At 50.1% G+C, this 23,820-nt stretch overlaps 2 protein-coding genes across 4 annotated transcripts; both read left to right on the top strand.

Annotated features, from left to right (window-relative positions):
- The first annotated feature begins 1,490 nt into the window (after window positions 1-1,490).
- Window positions 1,491-16,382, top strand: LOC146753440 (uncharacterized). Its single transcript, XM_085529365.1, has 8 exons — window positions 1,491-1,653; window positions 5,986-6,124; window positions 7,153-7,290; window positions 8,355-11,236; window positions 11,437-12,438; window positions 14,600-14,672; window positions 15,945-16,040; window positions 16,243-16,382. Exons 4-8 carry the CDS (start codon window positions 10,505-10,507, stop codon window positions 16,380-16,382), a joined length of 2,043 nt encoding a protein of 680 aa, XP_085385491.1. The 5' UTR covers window positions 1,491-1,653; window positions 5,986-6,124; window positions 7,153-7,290; window positions 8,355-10,504.
- Window positions 13,676-23,806, top strand: LOC146753439 (rho GTPase-activating protein 32-like). Of its 3 annotated transcripts, none has more exons than XM_085530515.1 (18): window positions 13,676-13,834; window positions 15,945-16,040; window positions 16,852-16,930; window positions 17,376-17,482; window positions 18,520-18,592; window positions 18,719-18,790; window positions 19,137-19,259; window positions 19,372-19,449; window positions 19,634-19,715; window positions 19,986-20,129; window positions 20,203-20,305; window positions 20,466-20,598; window positions 21,095-21,177; window positions 21,285-21,392; window positions 21,658-21,797; window positions 22,276-22,468; window positions 22,830-22,975; window positions 23,297-23,806. In XM_085530515.1, exons 6-18 carry the CDS (start codon window positions 18,737-18,739, stop codon window positions 23,716-23,718), a joined length of 1,809 nt encoding a protein of 602 aa, XP_085386641.1. In that variant the 5' UTR covers window positions 13,676-13,834; window positions 15,945-16,040; window positions 16,852-16,930; window positions 17,376-17,482; window positions 18,520-18,592; window positions 18,719-18,736; the 3' UTR covers window positions 23,719-23,806. The 3 variants fall into 3 exon arrangements, with proteins under 3 accessions (XP_085386641.1, XP_085386640.1, XP_085386642.1); XM_085530514.1 differs by having other exon boundaries at window positions 16,820-16,930; XM_085530516.1 differs by lacking the exons at window positions 13,676-13,834; window positions 15,945-16,040; window positions 16,852-16,930; window positions 17,376-17,482 and adding an exon at window positions 17,940-18,148.
- The last annotated feature ends 14 nt before the right edge of the window (window positions 23,807-23,820 follow it).

Here is a 23,820-nt window from a genome sequence, read left to right as displayed (position 1 = left end):
AGTCTCAACTGGGGAGCAATCTCCAAGAGGTGCTGCCTCAGTGGTGGTCAGCCTTTAAATGAGGTCTCAGAGGAGGTGGAGTCGAGATCCACCCCTTCCAGGAGCACAGCTAGATTACTCTCACCTGTGCTCCCGCAGCTGACCCAACACTTGCCTCAGCTGATTAATCAGAGGTTCAAGCTGTGATTTCCCATACAGTCTCTAAGCTGAAGGCAGCATCTCCTTGATCTGATGGTGGTGTGCCTGAGTGAGGGAGTGATCCAAGCTGGATGCAGAAGAGTCATCTTAATTTCTCTGCTATTTTACTTCAGATGACACCTATTGGGTGTTGGTTTCTTAAAATTTGGATCTAGGAGGTGGCCTCTTCCTTTGCTTCTGGTGAAAGCACAGTAGTGCAGCAGGAGTAGAAGACAAAGAGGTTTTCTTCGTGACAGCAACACCAATTATTTGATTCAAATGTGTAACTGTGATGAAGATGGTGAAGAACAGATACACCTCAAAGACATGCTTGATCACATAAGGAATGAGCATGTGATCCAAGACAGTCAGTGTGGCTTTAGCAGGGGAAGGCCATGCCTAACTAATCAGGTGGTCTTCTATGATGGAGTGACTGCATTTGTGGACAAAAGGAAGGAAACTGATGTCATTGACCTGGACTTGAGCGAGATCTTTGACATGGCCCTCCACCACATCCTTATCTCTAAACTGGAGGGATGTGGATTTGACAGGTGGACCACCTGGTGGATAAGGGATTGGTTGAAAGGCCACAGACAGAGGGTGGTGATTCATGGTTCGATGTCCAGGTGAAGGCTGATAACAAGTGGTGTCATCCAGGAGTCTGTCTTGGGACCAGTGCTTTTTAACATGGTTATCAGTGACACCAATGATGCAATGGAGTGCACCCTCTGCTGTTTGCTGAGTGGTGCGGCTGATGCAGTGGAAGGAAGGGATGCCATTCAGAGGGAGCTCAACCGAGAGGTTGGCCTAGGTGAATCTAATGAGGTTCAAGACAGCAAAGTGCAAGGTTTTGCACTTGGGCTGGAGGAATCCCAGGCATTTCTACAGCCTGGGAGGAGCAGTCCTTAAGAGAAGCCCCGCAGAGAAGGACCTGGGGGTCCTGGTGGATGAAAAACAGAACATGAGCCATCAGCGTGCTCTTGCAGCTCAGAGAGCAAATGGTCCCCTGGGCTCCATCAGAAGAGGGGATGGCCAGCAGGGACAGGGAGGTGATTGATCTTCATGATCCTTGAGGTCCCTTCCAACCCGGGCCATTCTATGATTCTGTGATTACACTCGCTGTCAGAAATAACAGCAGCTGTACAGAAGCTGGATATATTTGGGGACAGTTCTTGTAACCAGCTGATTTTAAGACCTTGCCCAAGTCGTGAGTCTTAATTGCATGTCAGAAGAAAGCTGGGAAAGTGGTTATTGCTCATTCTTTTTCATTTGCTGATTATTTCTTTAGTGTTCCTTTTCCAAAGGAGATTCTGGTGATGGAAGCAGTTGAAGAAAGAACCAAAGCAGCTCTTGCCAAGAGTGCTTGAAGTCCCTGTGGAGAGAAGCAAAGAACTTGGGCTTCCTCTGGGATGCTCCCCACCATGTCTCAGGAAGGAGACCAACTGCTGTTCCACTTTCTGCTCTGTGTGTGGAAAGGTACGTCTGGGTTTCTTCTGCTTGTTTTTTCTTTCTTTTTCTGGCTTTGAAGGAGAAGGGGTGGAGCAAAGGGAGACCCACTGGTCATTTGTTACCTCAAGAACAGGATGGATTTTACATTCACTGTGAAAAACCTGGGCTAGTAGCATGGGCATGTTTCAGGCTGGACTCTTCTTTTGCTGCTTGGTTTCCTTTTGGCTACAGGGAGACAGCTGTCTAAAGGTGTGTTTTCAAACCCACTCTCCAAAACCATGTTTCATTGTTGCAGGTGGTTCAGTGTGCTCTTGCAGTGCAGAAGCTGTAGTTTGCTGTAGAATCTGAATGGTTTCTGTTCCTAGGAGAGGACTGGGAGGTGGTAGTGAGAAGAGAATTCAATGCCTGAGGTGTATCTTAGTGAGAAATGTTGGCATGAGGTGCTGAAAGTCTTGAGCTGTCAAAGGCCAGTGATGCTCAGACTCCTTAACCTGCTGGAGCAGGGTGGAAGCAAGGAGTGGGCACTGCCGTCCCACCAGCTGCACTTGGTTCTGGTCTGCCAGGTCTGTGCTGGCCTGGATTTCTTCTGAGAAGTTTGTTGGAGCTGCTTGGAGTAGTGAAGGGTGGGGAAGAAGTGCTGCTCAAGAGCTAAAGCTCGGCTTGATCATTTTGGATGGATTTAACCATGGTATCTGAAGACATAGTTTCCATCAGAATGATCCCAGCATTGTGCAAGTGTCTCAGCTGAAGCCCCTGAGCAGATGTCTGAGAGCACCCGCCTACTCCAGCTGAGCCATAGGAAAGCTGACTGTGCCCAGTAATTACAGCTTCTGCAGATTGAATGTGCTTCCAAGTGTTTTCCTTAGTGATCAATCATGTCCCAGCACTCTGAGATTCCATCTCTGTCACAATCTGGAGCATCTCTGCAATCCTTGGGTGCCCATTCCCACCAGCGTTTCTTCCTTTCTCTCTTTAGAATCAGTGTGGTGCAGTTCCCTGTGTTTGTGAGCAGCAGCCAGCAGGCTGCAAGAGATCCAATGGCAGCTTTCAGCACACAGAGGGATGTGATGGGGACAGACTGTCCTTAGTGCCATGCAGAAGGGAGTTTTTACCGTCCTCTCTCAAGAAGTATGAAAGAATAGAGTTTGAATGATACTTGTGAGCAGGTGCTGTGCTGTAGGGGATGTCAGGTAACCATTCCTATGGGGGTGCGGGAAGGAGCAGTGAAAGTGATGTATTAGTTTGTGTTTTGGCTGTTAAAGAGGAGTTCCATTTCTGGAAGCAAAACTATGGGCTAAGATGGAAAACAGAAGGGAGAAGGCTGATACCTGGATAGTGGGCTGAGCTTTGGTGACTGCAGCCATTTGCAGTAGAAGTTTTGCTGTTTTGCAAAATGGGAGCTGATGATGAATGGGAGCTGCTCGAGGGACAGACTTCCATGTACAAGTTCCAGTGCCTCAATGACTTTCTTGTAGCGAGGAACCCCAAACTGAACATAAGACTTGAGGCGCAGCCTCCCCAGTGTTGAGTCCAAGGGGATGATTACCTCTCTGCTCCTGCTGGCCACACTATTTCTTAGACAGGCCAGGATGCCGTGGGCCTTCTTGGCCACCTGGGCACACTGTTGGCTCATGTTCGGCTGAGCATCGACCAACAGCCCCAGGTCCATTTCCTCTGCACAGCCCTGCAGCCACTCAGCCCCAAGCCTATAGCGCTGCATGGGGTTATTGTGGCCAAAGTGCAGGACCTGGCACTTGGCCTGGGTGTACCACATCCCATTCACCTCAGCCCAGTGAGGTTGATCCAGCTTATCTAGATCCCTCTGAAGGGGCCTCCCTTCCCTCAGGCAGATCAACACCAGCTCCCAGTCAAAAGACAAAAAGAGAAGAAAGCAGAAATGAAGAAGGCTTCTCTGAGAGCTGCCCCTGCACCTGCAGAGGTGAGTCCTTGTTATGGACAGACACAGCTCTTGTTGTCAGGGCCTCCATCTGTCAGACATGAATGAGTCTGTAAAATCCTGAGGGAAGTGGCGTCCTGTTTCTGCACTTGCTTTGTTTCTTTGCAGTGTTTGAAGTGTTACACAAAATGAAGGATAAATCTCTAAAGCAGGTGGTCGGGATGCTGGCATGGTGATGTTACTTAGTAATTAGTGCTATTATTTTGTAGTATATTAATAGTTTGCTAATAAACAAAAAACAAGGGGGGGAGGAAGGCGTTCTGATAACAGAGGATGCTGAGAAAGCAGAAACACTGAATGCCTTCTTTGCTTCTGTCTTTAGTGAAAAGGCTCTCCCTCAGAAATCCCAGACCCTGGAGGTTAATGAGAGAGTCTGGACAATAGGAGATTTCTCTTTAGTCAGGGAAGAGGTGGTCTGTGATTGCCTAGGAAACATTAATGTCCATAAATACATGGGATGGGTGCATGGGGTGCATCCACGGGTGCTGAGAGAACTGGTGGAGGTCATTGCTGAGCCGCTCTCTGTAATCTTTCAGAGGTCTTGGAGAACTGGGGAGGTGCCTGAAGACTGGAGGATGACCAATGTCACTGCAGTCTTCAAAAAGGGCAAGAAGGAAGAGCCAGGTAATTATAGGCCAGTCAGCCTCACCTCTGTCCCAGGGAAGGTGATGGAACAGCTTGTGCTGGATGCCATCTCCAGAGAACTGGGTGATAAGGAGGTTATCAGGAGTACTCAGCATGGGTTCACCAAGGGGAGGTCGTGCTTGACCAACCTGGTGGCCTTTTATGAAGATGTCACTAGCTGGGTGGACGGGGCTAGAGTGGTAGATGTAGTCTACCTTGATTTCAGAAAGGTTTTTGATACTGTCCCCCATGACATCCTTATAACAAAGCTGAGGAAGTATGGGATAGATGAGTGGACAGTGAAGTGGGTCGTGAACTGTCTGACTGGCAGAGTGCAGAGGGTTGTCGTTGGCGGTGCTGAGAGGGGATTTGATCCAGGTTTATAAATACCTGAGGTGTGGGGGCCATAGTGGCACGGCTGGTCTCTTTTCAGTAGTGCGTGGGGACAGGACTAGGGGTAATGGGCTGAAACTTCTGCATAGGAAGTTCCGCACAAATGTGTGCAAGAACCTCTTTACGGTGAGGCTGACGGAGCACTGGAACAGGCTGCCCAGGGAGGTGGTGGAGTCTCCTTCTCTGGAGATATTCAAGACCCGCCTGAACACCTACCTGTGCAACGTGGTGTAGGGAACCTGCCATGGCAGGGGGGTTGGACTCGATCACTAGAGGTCCCTTCCAACCCCTACAATTCTGTGATTCTGTTGGAAGGTGGGAATGCAAGAGAGAATATTGCGAGCAAAAGCTGTGGAGCGAGATAAATGGCATGAGAAAGCAAAGCTGAGAACTAAGGAAAGCTCCAGAAGAGAAAACAAAGTCCAGTAGGGCATATTTAGACACAGGTGAAGCATCCATGAGTGCACTGAGGAGTACTAGGGTGCTCTGGAATGTCTCTTGGGCTCCCTACAGCACACATACTTGCTCTGGGGCATGTCTGGATGTCTGTAGAGCTAATTGTGGGGCCCTGAGAAACGTCTGGGGCACATTAGGGGGCACTGGCTTCCATGTGAGTGTTCCCAGGTTCCCAGAAGTCAACAGGGAAGCCTTTGGAGACCCCTTGGGAAGACTCAGTGGGGCCCTAGAGTGATGTAGCAGCTTGTGTTGGTTGCATCTGCTTGGCAGGGAAGCGATTTCCCTGGTGAGAGCTGAGTGACTGGAAGGTGATTTCCTTGGTTTAATTAATTTAATTACCTGGATTATAATTAAATAACACTGTTCAGCGTTCAATCAAGATTATATTTTTCCAAAGTACTTCAGTCATGCATCTGTAGCAGCTTTGCTAAAATATATCAAGTTTATTCAAAATTCCAGTGATGCTCCTAAAGCACTTGAAGTGCATTTGAGGGGGGGAGTGACAAAACAGCTCTGAGAGACACATCATCAGATCAGAACATTGGAACGGTAACTAATAGCAGAGATTCTGATAAGAATATTGAAGTTTTCAAATTACCTTTTCTTAAAGTTGTATTTCACCAAGTTTCATCAATGTGCACACTGAAGAGCTGACTTGTTATCTTTCTTTTTATAAAAAATCATGTGTTACAATTGAGAGCAGAAGTTATAGGATGGAACATTCTCCAAGTAAAGTGCAAAAGAACAGACTCAGTGTTCTGTACAGCGTGGGCAGATCTTGAATTATTCCAGCAGTTAACTCCTGAATTTTTTTTCAGACTCTCAGCGGAGTTTTATACAGCGAGACTGTAGGGATCATTGCTTAGATTTCCTTCAAGTACCTATGGAATACCTGTACATTCTCTTAATTGAAACACTGTCTTTAACAGAATGAAATTTGAGAAATGAAATGTAATAACTCCAATGTGAGTGTATCATCTCACCAGTGGCCTGCTAAAAGCTGTGGAACAGATGCTGTGTCAGATCGTACTCAGAGAGTGGAAAATCTTCATCAAGCTCCCTTAACAGGTAGGTTGTTGCTGTTCCAAAGAAAGCAACTGCAAATTTTCATGCCAAAGCCCAAATCCAGCTATGTGGGAAACACACGGCCCCCATTACAGGGATGTGCTGCAAGTTTCAAAACCAGCCATAATATTGCACAAGAGAGATTTGGGTCTGGCTTTGCTAAATAGGAAGGTCAGTGCGGCTGTAAGATCTGATTGGTGAGGAAAGAACCCACTGCCTCCTAACCTGTTGCCTGCCAGAATCCAAGCTTGAGATGCTAGATGCCTTGGTTTGAAGGATAGTGGAGTAACGTGAGAGGGTCACGTTTTGCCATGTTGCTCCTCATAGAGGATCCTCCTTGGAGAAGGAGGAGTCATGCTTAATTGAATGGAGGTAGGACTGGGAATTGATTTCTCAGCAGCTGGAGATAAGACTTTCTGCAGTGCTTTTCTCTTTGGTAGAATCAGTTGCCTATAGACAAGTTGCTGTCTGCTTCTGTTCTGAAGCACTAATGGACCAAAGCATTGGGCTGCTCTGACAAAACATGCCTCAAACTGCTAGACACGAGCTGGACTGTAAATCCATAGTATGCTTTCTGTCACTTGGTCTCTTTAGTTGCTGACTCTATCTCTGGGGTCTTACTGACAGGCAGGACTGTGTTCAGGATGGCTTTTTGGTGCACACGCTGCAGACAGAGGCTGCACGGGCTGCTGCCTCTTCACACGGTGCCACTTCTGCACTGAAGGCATTTGCTGTTGGTCAGTTTGTTCACCTGACAGTGTCATCTAGCAGGTGCCCACAAATACTGTTGCCTTCAGTGTGTCGTATAATGCTTGATGAGATGTACTCCACTTCAGGAGGATGGCACTCGGTGGTTTGTAGGTGCAGTCAATGCCACGCCATTCCTAGTTCTACCTGAGTTGTGCACCATGTGCCCAGAACCAACCCAGTTATTCCGGTTGCATATAAAGCCCTGAAAAGCCATCAGTCACCAGTTTATTTGTTCTGCCCCAACATCTGTGCAGCCATTTAAAAATCCTTTTCTTTTGCAGGTCCCTTGCAGCCCGTCCTGGCAGCCTGCAGTAACGAGTCCTTTTTCCATCGCTGTGCCACCTTGCTTTGTTACTGCAGGCTGGACATTCAAAATACAGAGAAGCTCCTGTTGTACTGCAACACCTCTCTGATATAAGGTAATCCCTTCTTGCCATTATTCTGTTGGTTCTTGTAGAGATCAGTACACATGGGAACTTTTCTCTTTGTCCTTTGTGAAAAGCTCTGCTTTGCTGTTTGCTTGCTCCAGTGCAGACAATGCTGGACGTTCTTTGCTGGCAGTTACCTGTCTGTGACAAACATTTTCCTTGGTAAAGACCTCGGGACACTTAATGCTGCATGTGACAATGGACACCGGCCAACCTGACATTTTCCAGATAGATAACGAGTTACAGCCATGAGGCAGTCCAGGCTTTGGGGGGATTGTTAACCTTTAGAAAAGAGGTTTCCATTGCAGCCAATCCATCACCAGTATGCAACAGGGATCTTTACTGCGTCAGTGGAAGAGTGCTGCTGGCTTTCATGGGGGCGTTACTTAATGGGATTGTTTGGTTTCCCAAAGCAGACATACGAGCTCAGCCATTGTTTCCCTTATAGTTCCTTATTTCCAGAGCTCTGGGATTTGTTGGGATTTCTTAGGAACAAATCTGAACTCTGGGAAAGTGGTGTTTTCTTGTGAAATACCTTGGTCTGAATCACAGCTCTCATTGGAAGTAAACTAAAGTTAGCTCAGAAATCCAGATTGTTTGAAATAAAGAGGATCCTACAGCCAGTGCCGTGAATCTTTTTAACTGGGCTCTGAAAAACTCCTGGAAGTGAATTCTTTCTTGTTATCACTGGCTTTGTAGCAGCCGTTTTTACATTTGCCTCAATATCATTCTGGGTTTTCTGAGTGTGTCCCGTTCCTGAAATCTCACTTCTCCTTGGGGAAATCCCCTCACAACCTTTCCTGCAGATTCCACTATACAATGTCTCAATAGCACTTAGTCAAGTGAAAGTGCAGTACCTGATGATTTTTGCCAAGATTTTTCTGTCTGTACCTTGGGAACTTTCTGCCGGGAGACAGAATTACACCAAACTCCTGAAGTAATGCAAGTTTTTCCTCATAAAATAAGCCATTTTCTGTAAATTCTTTCCTGTGTTGCTGTAACTCTCCAATTTTCAGTGATCACATGTCAACTGTTTTATGCAAAATCTTTTTCAGGAGCAATAAGGAGATGAATTGTTTCAGCTCCATGAACCGACTGCAGATCTGCAGAAGACGTCAGACCCAGTGAATTCTTCCATCTGTTCCAACCTGAGTTCCATCGTGTTTATAAATCTGGGAGCAGAGCAGAGTGGCAGTCGTGCTGCCCCTGCAGACACAGCTCACTAGCAGCATCTGCCAAACACTGCCAACATCACTGCCCAAACTGCTGCACCACAGGTGGAGGTTACTGCCAGATATACATTGTTCGGAACACCAGAGCCAATACAAAACTTATTTTAATGTGAGTTTGGAATTTATTTCCCAATCAATCCCCATCTGGCCTCTAAGTTAAGATGGGGGAGGTGCCATCCCCAGCCCTGCACAGCAGCCTCCACAGCTCACACGGTGATCACCCATCCGCTGCACATGGTGTCGAGTGACGTCAGTGTTCATTCCCAGAACATAGTGCTTTTTAAAGTGCAATATGCAGGAAATCCTGGTTAGGAGAAGCATCCAGAATGTCAGAGGATGGTCCGAGTGGAACAGTTCAGATGTTTGCTCTATGATCTCTTGTCTTCAAGCTTCTTCTAGGAAGGCTGTAGCATTACGAACAGAAATACATTACCCTTTGATTACACTTTGCATGCCACATGCACTCTGTTAAGTTTTAACATATCAAGCACTAAGTGTTGTTGCAGTGCCATTTGCAATGCTTGTTGCACTTGTGAGTTTAATTCTTCAAAAGCATGTCTAGTCCAATTTGACAACATGTGGACTTGCCAGGTGGTGTTTTCAAAGATGACTTTATGTTTTGCCAGGACAATTTATAGAGCAAATATGTTCTCTAATATCGTAGAGATTCTCGGTCCAGCAGTCAGCTCTGAACTGAGCTGAACACTCGATTTGGGCAGCACTATCACTATACCACGCTACAACTCTGAACATTGCTCCAAGGCTAAATACAAATAGAATTTTCCATTTGAGCATCTCCAAGGCAATCCAAATGGTTCAGGATAAAGACTGATTTGGCCAGTTCAGGTATTGATATAGTCTATAGAAATTTCAGAGAACAGAGTGCGTAGGGCACCCCACCATATAAATTACAAGAGGGTGACCCCAGCACATTCACATCTCTTATCAAAACTTAGACACTTTCCAACAACCGTGTTCCCAATGGGCCTCCTGGACTGGTGTTACAATCAATGACTCCATGACACTACATCACGTTGCAAAGGGCTTTATGATGGGTTTCTTCTGTGACCACATCTAACTGATAGCAGATAGGTCCCTTGATTCAAATCCCAGTTTGTTAGGAAGTTGGAGATACCATGGATAGTTACACGTCAGTCATCATCAGGTGGATAAAAGCAAGGAATGAAGGTGTCAAAAGGAATGGTACCACAGTGCAGGGAGTGCTGGTGAGCCAGGACGACCTGTACAAACTGTGTTAACCCCAGTGTGAAGTTGAACCGTTCTCAGGACTGACATCACCACCCACAGCCACCCAGAGATAATATTGTTAAGAAGCACGCAGGCCAAGCTCTGGGAAGCAATTACGGCAAAGCCAGCTGCCAAGGGTTAATGCTTATCAAGTGATTCCAGTGAAAGATCGGAGTCTGGATTGGTTGGGGAGGGAAGGATTTGTTGTTGTTGTTGTTTGTTTCCTTTCATCTTTGTGTGTGTTTCCATCTGTTTGGTTTTTAAATACTCCTTAGTTTCTTTAAAAAATAATTAAAACAATTCCAAATAAGCATGGCACCATTGAACTTATAACTCCAGATGAGCTTGATAATACTGACAAATTCCGCCGCAAAAACACATCTACCTCTCACACGTGGAATCTATGAGCAGAATCTAGCACAGAAGGCCACTGCCCCGCCCTCCACTATGAGCTGGGCCAGAAGGCCTCACTGTCCAATAGCTGAAGGCCACTGCCCCGCCCTCCACTATGAGCTGGGCCAGCACACAGCACAGAAGGTGCTGGCGCAGCACCCCCAAGGCATTCACTGTCTGCACACCCTTGCGACAGGGACGAGAGGCAGTGGGCGCTACGGGGTCAGGGGCAGCTGTCCTTGCAGACCCCACGAGTGAGAGCAGAGCGATTGTTGGTGGCCTTTGGCCAGAGCTTTTGGAGGCCGAAGGTCTCTTCAGCTTCAGATCTTGCCATGGCCGTGCTGCGAGGCAGTGCGGGACGGGGACAAGGCAAGTGCAGCCGGCCCTCTCCCCGCCGGGGCCCGGCACAGCCCGCAGCCTGCGCTGCGCAGCAGGAGGAGAAGAGCTGGGAGCTGGAGGTGCTGCAGGCCCAGCTGGAGGGCGAGCGGCTCCACTGCCAGGAGCTGCAGCGCCGCTGGGCTGCCGAGAGATGTGAGCTGCAGGAGGCGGCAGAGCGGGAGCGGCAGCTGCTGGCCGACCAACTGCATTGTGCCTGGGAGAAGCAGCAGGCCCAGGAAGAGCAGCAGCTGAAGGAGTGGGAGCAGCGGCAGCGGGCGACGGTGACCCGGCAGCTGCTGCGCTGGAAGGAGGCCGAGCTGCGCGCCACAAAGGAGCTGCTGCAGCGGGAGTGCGATGCAGCCCTGCGCCAGGCTCGGGAGCTGCAGCAGCAGCTGGCCAAGGTGCTGAGGAACCCCCCCAGCTGCAGCGAGGCGGCCCATGCCCAGCTGCAGGACGTCCTCAGCAAGCTGCGCTGGGAGACGGATGGGGAGCAGCCCGCCTGCATCCGCCACCTCCAGCAGCAGCTGGAGCTGGAGAGGAGGCTCTTCAACCAGTACGTCGTGGGCAGCTTGGAAGACGAGCTCCGCAACGGAATGTCCTGCTCCCAGGACGGAGAAGGAGCTCTGCGCCGCCACTGTGCAGAGCAGGGCTCCAGTCGACCGGCCATGAAGGACGCTCACGTCCAGGTGAGATGACACACTGAGAGAGTGGGGATTGTTCAGCCTGGGGAGGGAGGGGAGGCTCCGCAGACACCACTGGAGGCACCTCTGGGCAACGTGAGCTAATGGAAGCTGTCCCTGCCCTTGGCATGGGCTTGGAACGGGAGAGTCTTGAAGGCCCCTTCCTACACAGACCATTCTGTTATGGTATGATTTTCTGGTTCTAGGTGCCAGAGACAGCCAAGGAAGACCTGGGGCTCCCTGGAAGCCGGCCCTCACCCCGCCGGGGCCCGGCACAGCCCCCTGCCTGCCCTGCGCAGTGGGAGGAGAAGAGGCAGGAGCTGAAGGCACTGCAGGCCCAGCTGGAGGGTGAGCGGCTCCGCTCCCAGGAGCTGCAGCGCCGCTGCGCTGCTGAGAGACGTGAGCGGCAGGAGGCGGCAGAGCGGGAGCGGCAGCTGCTGGCCGACAAACTGCGCTCCAAGTGGGAGCGGGTGCGGGTGTCAAAGCTGCAGCGCCTGCGGGAGCAGAGCCTGAGGCAGTGGGAAGCAGAGATTCGCCAACTGCTGCGGGAGAAGGAGGCCCAGCTGCGCCAGATGACGGAGCTGCTGCAGAAGCGGCGCAACGACACCATCCGCCACGCATGGCATCTGCAGCGGCAGCTGGCGGAGGCGCTGCTGAGGAGCGGCAGCAGCAGAGCGGACCGCAGAATGCAGCAGCAAGTCCAGCGGCAGCTCTGCTGGAAGTCCCGTGGAGAGCAGGCCGTGGAGAGCAAGCGCCTCCAGTGTGAGCTGCAGGAGCAGAGAAGGCGCTTCCTGCACTACATCCTGGAGCACGTGGAGGGGCAGCCACCCGCCTCCTGCAGCGGGGCCAGGGCCTGCCGTCGGGCTGTAGCAGAGGTGGGTGTTCAGGCTGCAGAGCAACAAGAGGCCCTGAGCAACCTGGAGAGGCAGTGCCAGGCCCTGAAGGCCCACAACCACCCTGAAGGCCCAGAAGCGTGCCAGAAGCTGCAGAGTGTCCAGCAGGCTGACGTCAAACTTGGAGCACTCGGCAAGGGTCTGGAGGAAAACTGCACACAGCTCCAGGAGATGGGGACAAAGCTGAGGCCGCACGGAAATCCCAAACGGGAATGCTCCAACCCCCAGGAAAAGCTGGGGGAGCCGAACGTTTGGACAGCGGCAGTCTGCATCATGCATTGTCGCAGACCATCACCACCAATACGAAGATTCATAGCTCGTCACAGCTACAATCCTTTTGAGGGCCCGAATGAGGACCCAGAAAACGAGCTTCCACTGACAGCTGGACAATACGTTTACATCTGTGGAGACATGGATGAGGATGGCTGGTTTCTGGGAGAGCTGACAGACGGCACAAGAGGACTGGTTCCTTGCAATCTGGTGGAAGAAGTTTCAGATGATGAGCTGGATACCACCGTGCCTCCAGGGCTTTGTGATCTCCTGCTGGATACCGATGACGAAGAGAGACCAGGCAGCAGGAGAGGGGCAGAAAGTGATGGTGATGAAGCGTGCCAGAAGCTTCAGAGCAACTTGGAGCACTCGGCAAGCGTCTGGGTAGAAACTTCACACAGCTCCAGGAGATGGGGACAAAGCTGAGGCCACACCGAAATCCCAAACGGGAATGCTCCAACCCCCAGGAAAAGCTGGGGGAGCCGAACGTTTGGACAGTGGCAGTCTGCATATATATATACATATACTATATGTATAAGTATACTATATACATAATACTATATATTATGTACTATATAAAATAATATAAATGATATATATATATGCGAAGTTTCGGATGATGGCGTGGATACCACCGTGCCTCCAGGGCTTCGTGATCTCCTGCTGGATACCGATGACGAAGAGTGACCAGGCTGCAAAAAAGACATTTCTTCATAGTTCCAATTAATGTCTTATGTTTTGTTCAGACTCACTAAATGATGCATTTCAGGGTACATCACATGGGAATATAAGAAGACTATTCAGAGCAGGAGCTGCAGAGCAAGATGAACGGCATGAGAAGGTAACGCCGGGAACCAAGGACACAGCTTTTGTGTCACTCAGCCACCTGTGGCAGAGGACAGGATATCTGTAGGTATGGGAAATCATCCCATCACTTAGTGCCTTACAAGGAGCTGAGAAGCTTTTCTTGCTCAAGTCCTGCTTCCAAGCTTAACCACCTACAATGAAGTAGTTGTCAGTTTTCTGGTGTCCTTCAATTCCGTGTCCGCATTTTCCCAAAAGCAAAAGAATTTGGAGGTAACCAGCTGCAGTGAAGTGAGCGATTTCAGTGCCTATTTCTGATGGTGGCAATGAGTTCAGAGGTCACACTTAACTGACGGTGCCTGTTTCCATTCTGACAAAGGCTGTAGTTGCAGCTGACTTCCCGAGGCTGCCATACGTGGTGGTGACGCAGCCTTGGGCTTGTGCGTTTGCATGACTCCCACCTTTCCTTTCTGTGTCTTGCAGGTCAGCTGGTGCTGGAAGCGGCCGGTATCTGAGTAGGAATGAAGGTGAGTGCAGGAGCAGCTGCTGAGGGGAGGAAGGAAGTCCATGCTAATGAGCTCTGAAGCATCTGTGGGTCCGGTACCAGAGGAGGCAGCAGTGATGAGAAGGGCACGTGGTGAGTGCGTGGACAGGGTGGCACAAACGCGTGCGTTTGCTGAGGAGTTGGGTTGCACACAGGTGCAGACAAACGAATATTTGTGGAAGGTGTAGGCACATACGTGTTTCCAGGGATGGTTTGCACACGTCTATGAATGCAAAGGAGGGCATACAATGCAGTGCGTGGACGTGGGTGTGCAATGCAGGGAGGGTGGCGCGTGGGTGTGCGTGTGCACATGGATAGGGGAAGGCTGGGGTTACAGGTTGACCTGTGCTGAGGTAAGTGGGGGCTCACAGTGTTGCTCAGTGGTAGATTTGTTCACAGTGAGTGCTAACAGGAAACTCGCACACCCTTTTTGTTTCAGCTGTGCCAGTGCTGTGATCCCTTGCTACAAGGATAGGGTTTTGGACGGATGGTGTGCATGCTGAGCTCCCATCTCTTGCAGGAATCAAGTGTAGAGCAAAAGGGATGTTTGGGCCAGGTGACTGTAAGAAGGCTGGCTGCTTTGGATGGTGGCAGCTGATGGAAACAGGTGCTCTGGGGACCGTTCAGCTTTTAACAGAAGTCAGGGGTCCTGCAGCAAGAACGACTAGGTTCTCGAATTGCTTCAAACTTGCACTCTGATTACGTCTGTCCTGCCGTGCCATCTCTGCTTCTCTGTGATGAAAGCATTTTCATGACCACGTGTTGGGCCTGTTTGCTTGTAGAAGGAGGAATGTTAGGTGCAGTTTTCACCAAGAACTTCTGCTAGGATTTCTGTGTATTTTGAATCATGAATGTTAGCACAGTGAGGTGAAGGAGGGCCCTGGAAGCAAGTTTGGTGCTATTGAAGCAGTGTGCGATGAGCAGGTGGGAGGTAACACGTGCTGGCAGATGTGGAAACTACTTTGGGATTGAGGTGTGGAGGAAAGGAAAGGCGATGAAGGAGCTGATGGCAAGGAGTTTCCTGGGGAGGCTCGGTGCTTGCTTGGGGATGGATCTGATCAACTTCTTGTGTGCTGGTGTCCTGCTGGGCTTTGGAGAGCAGTCTTCATTCCAGGGTCTGTCTGGTTAACTCATGCTAACGGCATGAGTTTCAATAGGGCCAAGAGTCGGGTCCTGCATTTTGGTCACAACAACCCCAGGCAACCCTGCAGGCTTGGTGAGGTGTGGCTGGAAAGCTCCCAGATGGAAAGGGACCTTGGTGTGCTGATGGACAGTCGGCTGAATATGAGCCAGCAGTGTGCCCAGGTGGCCAAGAGGGCCAATGGCATCTTGTCTTGTATCAGGAATGGTGTGGTGAGCAGGACTAGGGAAGTCATCCTGCCCCTGTACTCGGCATTGATGAGGCCTCACCTCGAGTACTGTGTTCAGTTTTGGGGACCTGAGGAAAGGAAAGACATGGAGTTACTGGAGCAGGTCCAGAGAAGGACAACAAGGCTCATGAAAAACTTGGAGAATCAGCCCTATGAGGAGAGGCTGAGGAAGCTGGGGCTGTTTAGTCTGGGGAAGAGGCTGAGGGGAGACCTTATCGCCCTCTTCCAGTACGTGAAAGGTTCTTACAGTGAGAGTGGGGCAGGTCTCTTCTCACTAGTGACAAGTGAGAGGACAAGGGGAAATGGCCTCAAGTTGCAGCAGGGCAAGTTTAGGTTGGATATTAGGAAGCACTTCTTTACAAAAAGGGTAGTTAGGTACTGGAATAGGCTCCCCAGGGAGGTGGTTGAATCGCCATCCCTGGTTGTGTTTAAGAGCCGTTTGGATGTGGTACTCAGGGATATGATTTAGTGTAGGGTATTTACAGTTAGGTCACTGGTTAGGCTGCGGTTGGACTTGATGATCTTCAAGGTATTTTCCAACCTGGGCAATTCTATGATTCTATGGTAGGACCGGGGCTTGGACCAGGCCAGGGTGAATCCAGTGACAGGAGTCCAATGGATTTGAGACCTGACTTGAAGCCTGTGGGCATCACCCAGGACTTGAGATGAGAGGATGAGGCGTAGGAACAAGAACCTCTTTGGTCCGTATTAGCTCCTGCCGTTCCTTTTTTTTTGGTTAGGGATCAATGTTGGTTTGTCTGTGTAAAGAACAGATACATTTTGCAGCCTGGGAATGAATTCATCCTCACCTGCTGATTGATGCTCTTCTCTAGATGGAGCTGCAGTGGAAATGGACACTTGTGGTCCGATGTCCGATCCCCTCCCTCATGCTCCGATCATCCGAATTAGCAAGACCTGGCTGACGGTTGGTGAGTTGGCTTTTGTTGGCTTGGAGAAACGTCTTCCAGTTGCACCTCACATTATATCTGTTGTATTGAGCTCTCGATCTCCAGCCCAAACTGGATCTATGTATGAACACAGAAGGAGTAGTTTAGATCTATGTTTACCTTGACTGGAAATGCAGTGCCAAGAGCTGCACACTGCTGTCACAGCTCTGAGATTATGGAAAAGGTATCTGGTGGGTGAGCGCTTTGCTGGGTGAGCATCCCCCTGCTGAAGAGCAGGCAGCTGTTGTGTTTGTAGACAGAATCATCCGTGGGGATTGGAGGCGTTTCCAGCCTTCCAGCTCTTGGCTGTTGCTGAGAGAGTAGAGCTTCCTGCCCAGAGAGAAGGAGCAGCAGAAGGGATCCCATGAGAGCAGCCTTAGAAGCCTTTCAGACAAAGCAGGTGGATCAGGCTGTGGCCTGTGCCTGTGGTTTGCAGTGAAGCCAGCAGGCTTTGCCCCAAGCAGAATGAGCTGTGGGTGCAGCATCCAGCAGTGCAAGTGGCCAACAGCTGGAGACAGCATCACCTTGAGCAGCACTCTTGAGGGAAATGCTGAGTGTGAAGGAAGGCCACGAAGAAGAGAGTAGCTTGTGGCTGTGTTCCCGGGGTAAGGTTTTCCTTCCTGAGCTGTTACCTCTCAGGTGCTGTGTGAGTCTTCTGCAGTGTGCCTACAGCTGTGCGATGTGCTCTGCAGGAAGCGCTGATGTTGCACATGCAGCCCTGTCTTTCATGTCTCATGTCCAGTTCCACATTTTGTTTGAAGCACCATCTTAGAGGCAGCCTTGATTTCTGCAGCCCCGAGCTTTGTGCCACGAGAGCTCTCCTGCTTCTCGCTGTGATGTGAGACCAAATGGAAGGCCCTGCAGAAGTCTGGGTAGGTGATGTCAGTTGCTGTTGATTTCCCAACCCATGCTGGGAAAAGCAGGGAATGGGACTGGGGGACATCCCGGTGGTGGGATCCTGCCTCATCAGAACTGAATGGCTGTTCTGATCCATGTATTTTAACCTGAGTGAATCTGACAGTAATGAGAAAGGGGAGGGACCTGTGGGAAGAAAATGTATGTGCCGCAGTTTGTGGTGCAAGGTGTTCTAGGAGCTGCTGGTAACAGTGCCCAGAAAGCTTGCTTTTTTGATGGGGAGATAATTAACTAGGTTATTTTAATGAATCTATTTTCTTTCTCTTCATCATTCATACTACCTCTCAAAAAACTGTCTGTGGATTCTCAAGTAGTATTTCTTGCTAAAGAGAATTCATGTGCATCCTTCCTATTCGTCTGCTCAAATTATCTTGCAATCATCTCTGTCTGTGTTTCTTTTAGACCCTGTGATGGAGCAGAGAGGAACACAGACTTGGGTGGATCTTCATTCAGGAGCAGGGACACGTCATGCTCATCTGAGGTGTCTGGCTGACAGCAAGAGCAGAGAGGTAAGTTTCATAGGGTCGCGTGCCCATTTTATTTTATTTTTAATTCATGATGCATAGAAGCGTTCCCCAGACAAAGTGAGCATTTCTCAACTGGACTTTCTAGAAATGAGCTAGGCAGTGAAAATGGGTTTGAAGCATTCCTAAGAGCCCCGCAAGAGAATGCTGAGAGTTAATCTGGCACCCTCCTTTGGAAACGTCCGGTGTCTGTCAGCTCTTCAGCTGTGCCCTAACACCTCCCATTGCGCTGCCACACCAGGATAGAATTCCAAGCCCACACTGAGTCCTGGAATGTTGTGGTGCCGTGTTGGAATCAGATGTGACCACGTGGTCTTGGCTCCCCGCCTTGTGGGGGGTCATGGTGGACCAGGCTGTTGGCCGTTGGTGATGTCATAAGCGGCTGGAATGAGGGGAGGAGCGGTGCGTTCTGTGTTCCTTTGTGGGTGAGCTAGTGGTTGGAGTGGTTGGTTGTCTTCTTGGTCTTGTGCCTTTAGTGCCGTTAGTTAGTTAGTTCTGTTTGTTAGTTAGTTCTGTTTGTTAGTTAGTGACTTTAGTTAGTTAGTGCCATTAGTTAGTTAGTGTTGTTAGTTAGTTAGTGTTGTTAGTTAGTTAGTTAGTTAGTTCCTTTAGTGTTTTTTTCTTCACACCATCGTGTGCAGCAGCTTGTAGGTAAGTTGAGCTGGCGTGGGATGGATAGGTGGGCAGTGAGGTGTTGAGAACTGCTGGCTGTCGGAGCTCACAGCACCATATTGCTTACTCTGGACCATCAGACGTAATTTTCCCCGGTACACACGTTCCAAAGGGGGTATCAGTAAAGTTGGCACCTGTCCCGTGCTTCTTCCGTTGTCTTTGCTCAGTAGTGGAAGCATTGTAAAGTTGCTGGGTGGACAGGCATCACGTAGCCTGAGACTCAGCATGTCTTGCAGCAAGTGGATGGGACAGTTGTGCTGTGTGTGTTATTCCATGACTGTCTTAGCCCTGCTCACTGACCTGCTCTTTCTCTCTCCTCTCCTCGCCCTCCGCCCACTGCCTCGGTGCAGCTTTTGCTCTCATATCATCTGAGCAAAGCGACAAGGAACTGCTGCAGAGAGCTTGAGGTGATCTCACTGCCAGGTACGTGCCATGTTTTTTCCCCTGCATGGTTTTGCCGCATGGTATGTGAATGTAGTTCTGAAGAATTCTGTCCATACTGTGCTGTGTGAATAGAGAAAACAGAAGTGTGTTTCTGCTCTGTTCCAGCTGTTCACACTTGCTGTGATGGGTGCTGCGTGCAGTGGGATCAGCCGTGAGCCTCAGTTGGTGGCGACGGAGGTACAGTATGAAGCTCTGGCTGGTCTTTGTTCCCTGTGTTGAGCCATTAGAAGGAGCTGCAGATGTACTCTCCTGCAGGAAAGATTGGGCCAAAAAAGGCCTGGCCAACTGTCTGCGCCAGTGCCATTGCTGATTAGTCTGGGTAGAGAGAGATGCATCTTTGCATGGCCTGGCAATGCACGCCAGGAAGAAAAATAACTGTGATGAGACGTGCAGCTCCTTCTGAAGTGCACCTGATAAGGACGGAGCACATTTGCTGCAGCTTTCTCTGCAGATGTGCTCCTCACCTTGAAATTCTCCTGGTTTGTCCTCAGCCCCTGACCATGGCCTGTTCTCTGTTTTGCAGGCTGATAACATGCGGAAGCCGCAGCTGGAGCGTGTGGTGTCATCTTTGAACGTTCCAGCGATTGCGGCGGCCCATGTTATTAAGACCTACGTCGCCCAGGGGCCGGGTGAGCTCTCCCTTGAGGTAAGCAGTTACAGGCGTTCCTTGTTGTCATGCATAGAAGAAGGCAGTCGTTTGAGATCTGTTTTCCTACCAGATTTGCTGAATGTGGGATTGACGTTTCAATCTCTTGCAGGTTGGAGATCTGGTGTGCATTATTGACATGCCACCAAAGGAGCTGAGCCCCTTTTGGAGAGGCAAGCGTGGCTTTGAGGTAGGCACACGTTTTTGAGCAGAGAGCACAACTTGAGTAGAGTCAGGAATCTCAGGTTGGAGCTGCTCTGCCTGCACAGGATGGCTTCTGGATGAAAACGGTTGCCCTGTGTTGGTGTCAGAGGACCTTCCCTTTGGCTCTGTGTTTGGTCTAATGCCCACCTGTCTTTTTGTTCTTATTACAGGTTGGGCTTTTCCCTGGTGAGTGCATTGAACTCATCAGTGGAAAAGTTCCCGATTCCCTCCTCAACTCATTGCCAGAGCCAGGTACGTATGTTACATTTGATAATTCGGGTTAGTAAAATGGGATCAAAATGTGAGTTTCAGGGGATTTGTTAATACCCAAGTTCAGCAAGCTTAGCAAGAGGACTGCATTAAGCTCCTTGGGCACCTCCAGGGATAGGGAAAATCTGTTCTTGCGTGTCCTTGTTGGGAATTCTCTTCCCATTGTTACATGCTTTGTCAAATGCATTATGTTTGGCCTTGTCCAACCGAGCCAAGCCTGAAATGAACTGGTTTCTTTGTTTTGTTGTGCAGTGCCAAGGAGACGGGGCAAGCTCATCCCCTTCCTTCGTTCCCTGGTGAAGGCCCGCCCCAGGAGAGCGACGGAGCCGGAGCCAGAGAAGGAAGGGGTGTTTGGTTGTGACCTGGGGGAGCACCTTCTCCGCACTGGCCGTGATGGTAAGGAACAGCCCATTCCTGAGATCTTCCTTCGTTGGGCAAGTTGAGCTAACCGCTGGCTCTTGTTCTGTAGTCCCCCAGGTCCTGCAGAGCTGTGCTCAATTCATTGAGCATCATGGCGTGGTGCGGGGGATATACCGCCTGTCTGGAGTCAAGTCCAAGATCCAGCGACTACGGTAAGAGTGCTGCGACTGACACAGCTGTCAGTAGGGGCACGTGCCATGCTGCGGGTGTTCAGAGGATCCCCTTCCTTTTCTTGACTCTATTTTGTGTGGCTGTGGACTTGTTTTCGTCTTTCTCAAAGCCCTCTGCCCAATTCTGTGTCCTTCTCTGCAGCCATGAATTCGATACGGAGCAGGTTCCCGAGCTCAGCGTCCAGGACATTCACAGCGTGAGCTCCCTGTGCAAGATGTATTTCAGGGAGCTCCCAAACCCGCTGCTGACCGAGGAGCTGTATGACAAGTTCCTGGTAAGCACTGGGGAATGTCTTGGAAATGACACATACCTGTTCCCTGGGCGTCCTGGCTAGTGGTTGCAGCAGTGCCCCAGCTCTGAGGTCTTCTTCCTGTTAGCCCCATGAGGCATGTCTTTGTCATATCCTGCCTCTCACTGATGGCACTTGTGGTGGTGCCAGGAGGTGCTTATTTAAGCTATTCACAATGCTTGTGAGAATTCCCTTTCCTATGCTGTTCCCCAGCTATTGCTAGAATGGGGTTATTAGCATTTTGGAGAAAAAATCCCTGCTGCGAGTAGCTGCACTATGTAATCAGGCAGTAAAGCCCCCCAGATCTTGCAATGCTTGGCCTTGGTGGCACAGGCTGCGTGCTGCTGTGTTCCCCTGATACCTCTTGGAAGGCATCGAGTCTGCCTCAGTGCTGACCACTAGCGCACTGTCCCATGGTTCACAAACCTGTGGCAGCTATCTATGCTGATTGGTGTCTGAATCCCTTCCTGCCTTTTTCCAGGACGCTGCCGGTGCTGCAGAAGAGGAGGAGCGGGTGCAGAGAATGAAGGACGCCATCCAGCAGCTGCCCGCTCCTCACTACAGGTCAGTGCTGCACTAGGTCTGCTGAGCTGGATGAAGTTATGTTTGTTTTGTGCACTGCAGCACAGCTTGCTTTTTGGTGGTGAACATCTGCCTCTCTTGTTTTCCAGGACCCTGGCGTACCTAATGAGACACCTGGCGTCTCTTGCAGGGAAGTGCTCCGACACCAGCATGGACGCTAACAACTTAGCTATTGTGTGGGCTCCAAACCTCTTAAGGTAAACTTCTTTTTCTGTTTCAACACGATGCTTAGTTCTGCTCTCCTCCTACCCCAGGGACACAATTTCTAGATGACAGTTTCTACTCACTTGTTTAGCTGGGACTGCTGTGTCCCTGATCATCCAGGAGAATTTCGTCAGTGGCATCGCTGTTTGCCCACTGCGGAAGTCTCCAGAGCCCAGTTTGACAGTTTTTGGCTACAGAAATTCAGACTTGGAGAAATGATCTTGGGGAAATGACTTGTAAGATCTGCCTTTTCTTCAGATCCCAGCAGAGCCCATCTGCCTGCTCCAATAGTGAAGCTGCCTGCATGGAGCTGCAGACACAGACAGATGTTGTGGAATTCATAATCAGTCACACAGATGTCATCTTCTGCTCCGAAACCACATCAGCCGTGGGAGAGGGTGAGCGTCTTCCTCCATTAGCTTGATCTGACACTTTGATCCAATCCAGGGCTTCTCCAAAACCTTTGAAAATGGTTTTGCTGTCGAGGAGACAGCAGGCTTCTGGGCTTAGATTAGCATATGGTGCCCTGTTGCTGGGTCCTTAGTGTGTCCAAACCCAAACCTTACATGGAGAAAACTGTCACTGCTGTTAAGATATTTTGCAAGCAGCTGAAGCTTGATTGAATTGTGGCAGCAAAGCTTTCTGAGATCCCTGCCCCCTAGTTTTTCTAGGCTTTTTGTTTGCCTGTTTCAGTATAGTGAGCTGCTCTTAATTATGACTGTGTCCTTTGCCACGAGCATACCTCTGAGCACACTGTTAGTTTGAGCTCCTCTTCTTTGAGTGGTTCGGATATGGAAGTCTTAGAGAAATGCAGAACTGGGATGGCTGTGCTGCTGCTTTCTGATCCTCCGTCTTACCTGTGTTTTTCCCTTGCAGGGCACAGTTCTCTGGCCGGGCCCAAGTCTGTGTCTCCTGCTACAAAGCTGCTCACGCTGCAGGAGGCACAGGCTCAGAGAAGCGGCCAGAGCAGCTCTCCCACTGCTACGTGGAGCAGCGAGATCGAAGTGGAGGAAGGCCCCGCAGCTGTACCTGGGGCCTTCCACACTGTCATTGATTTTCCATCTAAGAGGTAAAGAGGACTTCCCTTTCCAGACCGTATCTTCATTGGTTGGGTGGGTTTTATTGGTTTAATATTTGTCCATTATATATATATGAGCCTGCCAGCTCCTGTCCTGTCCAGCTGTGTAGCCTTTACTCACATGCTCTGTATCTTGATTGACATGGTTGAGAAGAATGTAGCCAGCAGAACTTGAGGGCTGAGCTGTAGGAATGGAAGCATCCTCTGCTGTTTGAAACAGAGTGTGTTTCTAAGCTGTGTTTCAGCAGAAAGCAGGCAGTGCTGGCAATGGGCAACTATTGGCAAGGGCTCAGTGCAGCTCTTCCCTCACCCTGCACCGCGACTGACAGCATGCTCTGTTTTCTCTCTCCAGACCAAGTTCTCCCAGTAAGAGGGCAGAGTCACCAGCTTGCAGTTGGTGTTCGTGCTTCTGCCTGCACAGACCATTCCATATGGCCGAACACCAACTGCAGAGCAGTGCCAGTGCGCCCTCTGAAGCAGAAGTCGTGGTCTTGGCAGGTAAGGGTGCAAATCCAGCTTTCAAAACACTGCTTGTCAGCAACACTGGTAGAATTCTTGCTTTCAGTGGGCTTGTACCTCCTTGTGGAGTTCAGGCCCGTGCCTGACATCTTCAGTTGACCCCTGTCTTTCCCAAATGAGTCTCTTGTCAACACAAGAGCTGGACCTGCACGAGGATCACTTTCAAGACAGTGACACTGTTGCTAGAAGCATATTTGCTTCTGCCCACCACCACTAAAAAATGCCAAATGTCAAGAACCTGTTTCATGATTCATCTTCTGAACATTCAACACTAACCACTGTGCATCTACTCGTTCCTAGGAGACTATAGCCCTTGTGGAACTGAAGGACGCAGCTCATATGATGATGCCGCATCCTGTGCTTCCATCAATATAGAGCTCATGGGAAGCACAGGATGCGGCACTTCAAGTGACAGCCTATCATATGACAGCAGTGACGAAGAAAGAAATGTCATCATCGTTGAAGCTCTCATTCACCCCATCCCTGATGAACCTGCTGACCTGAGCCTGCCAGACACCTCAGGCACCAGCCTGGACTGTGACCCAGAGCCTTTCCAGGAAAGCCCAGCGAAAGCACAGCCCGAGTGGCCCGACAGCAGCACAACCATGCAGGCTCAGGTCAGCTTTACAGAGGAGAAGCCAAACATCTTGGAGGGGCAGGTAGAATCAGGCCAAGAGGCCCAGGCTCCGGGCAACAGCACGACTTCTGAGCCACTCTCGTGAGACAACAGTGGATGAGTCCCGTCGTTCCGCCAAGCTTCACACCCCCTCCTTTCTCCTACTGAATAAAGGCACGCTCGTGCTCAATCGTGCCATTTTCATTTG

Source organism: Coturnix japonica, chromosome Z (genome assembly GCF_054131305.1).
Source record: "Coturnix japonica strain WE chromosome Z, WE-NBRP24, whole genome shotgun sequence".
Lineage (NCBI taxonomy): Eukaryota > Metazoa > Chordata > Aves > Galliformes > Phasianidae > Coturnix > Coturnix japonica.
The sequence above is the reverse complement of the archived record's forward strand: the minus strand, read 5'-3'. Positions and strand labels throughout refer to the sequence as shown.

Coding starts and splice junctions, on each gene's coding strand:
- LOC146753440 (XM_085529365.1), top strand. CDS start 10,505: ATGGCCGTGCTGCGAGGCAGTGCGGGACGGGGACAAGGCAAGTGCAGC. Junction 12,439..14,599: donor CACCAATACGAAGATTCATA/GCTCGTCACAGC, acceptor CATGAATGTTAG/CACAGTGAGGTGAAGGAGGG. Junction 16,041..16,242: donor CAAGACCTGGCTGACGGTTG/GTGAGTTGGCTT, acceptor ATTATGGAAAAG/GTATCTGGTGGGTGAGCGCT.
- LOC146753439 (XM_085530515.1), top strand. CDS start 18,737: ATGGGTGCTGCGTGCAGTGGGATCAGCCGTGAGCCTCAGTTGGTGGCG. Junction 20,306..20,465: donor TCCAAGATCCAGCGACTACG/GTAAGAGTGCTG, acceptor CCTTCTCTGCAG/CCATGAATTCGATACGGAGC. Junction 21,393..21,657: donor TGGGCTCCAAACCTCTTAAG/GTAAACTTCTTT, acceptor CCTTTTCTTCAG/ATCCCAGCAGAGCCCATCTG.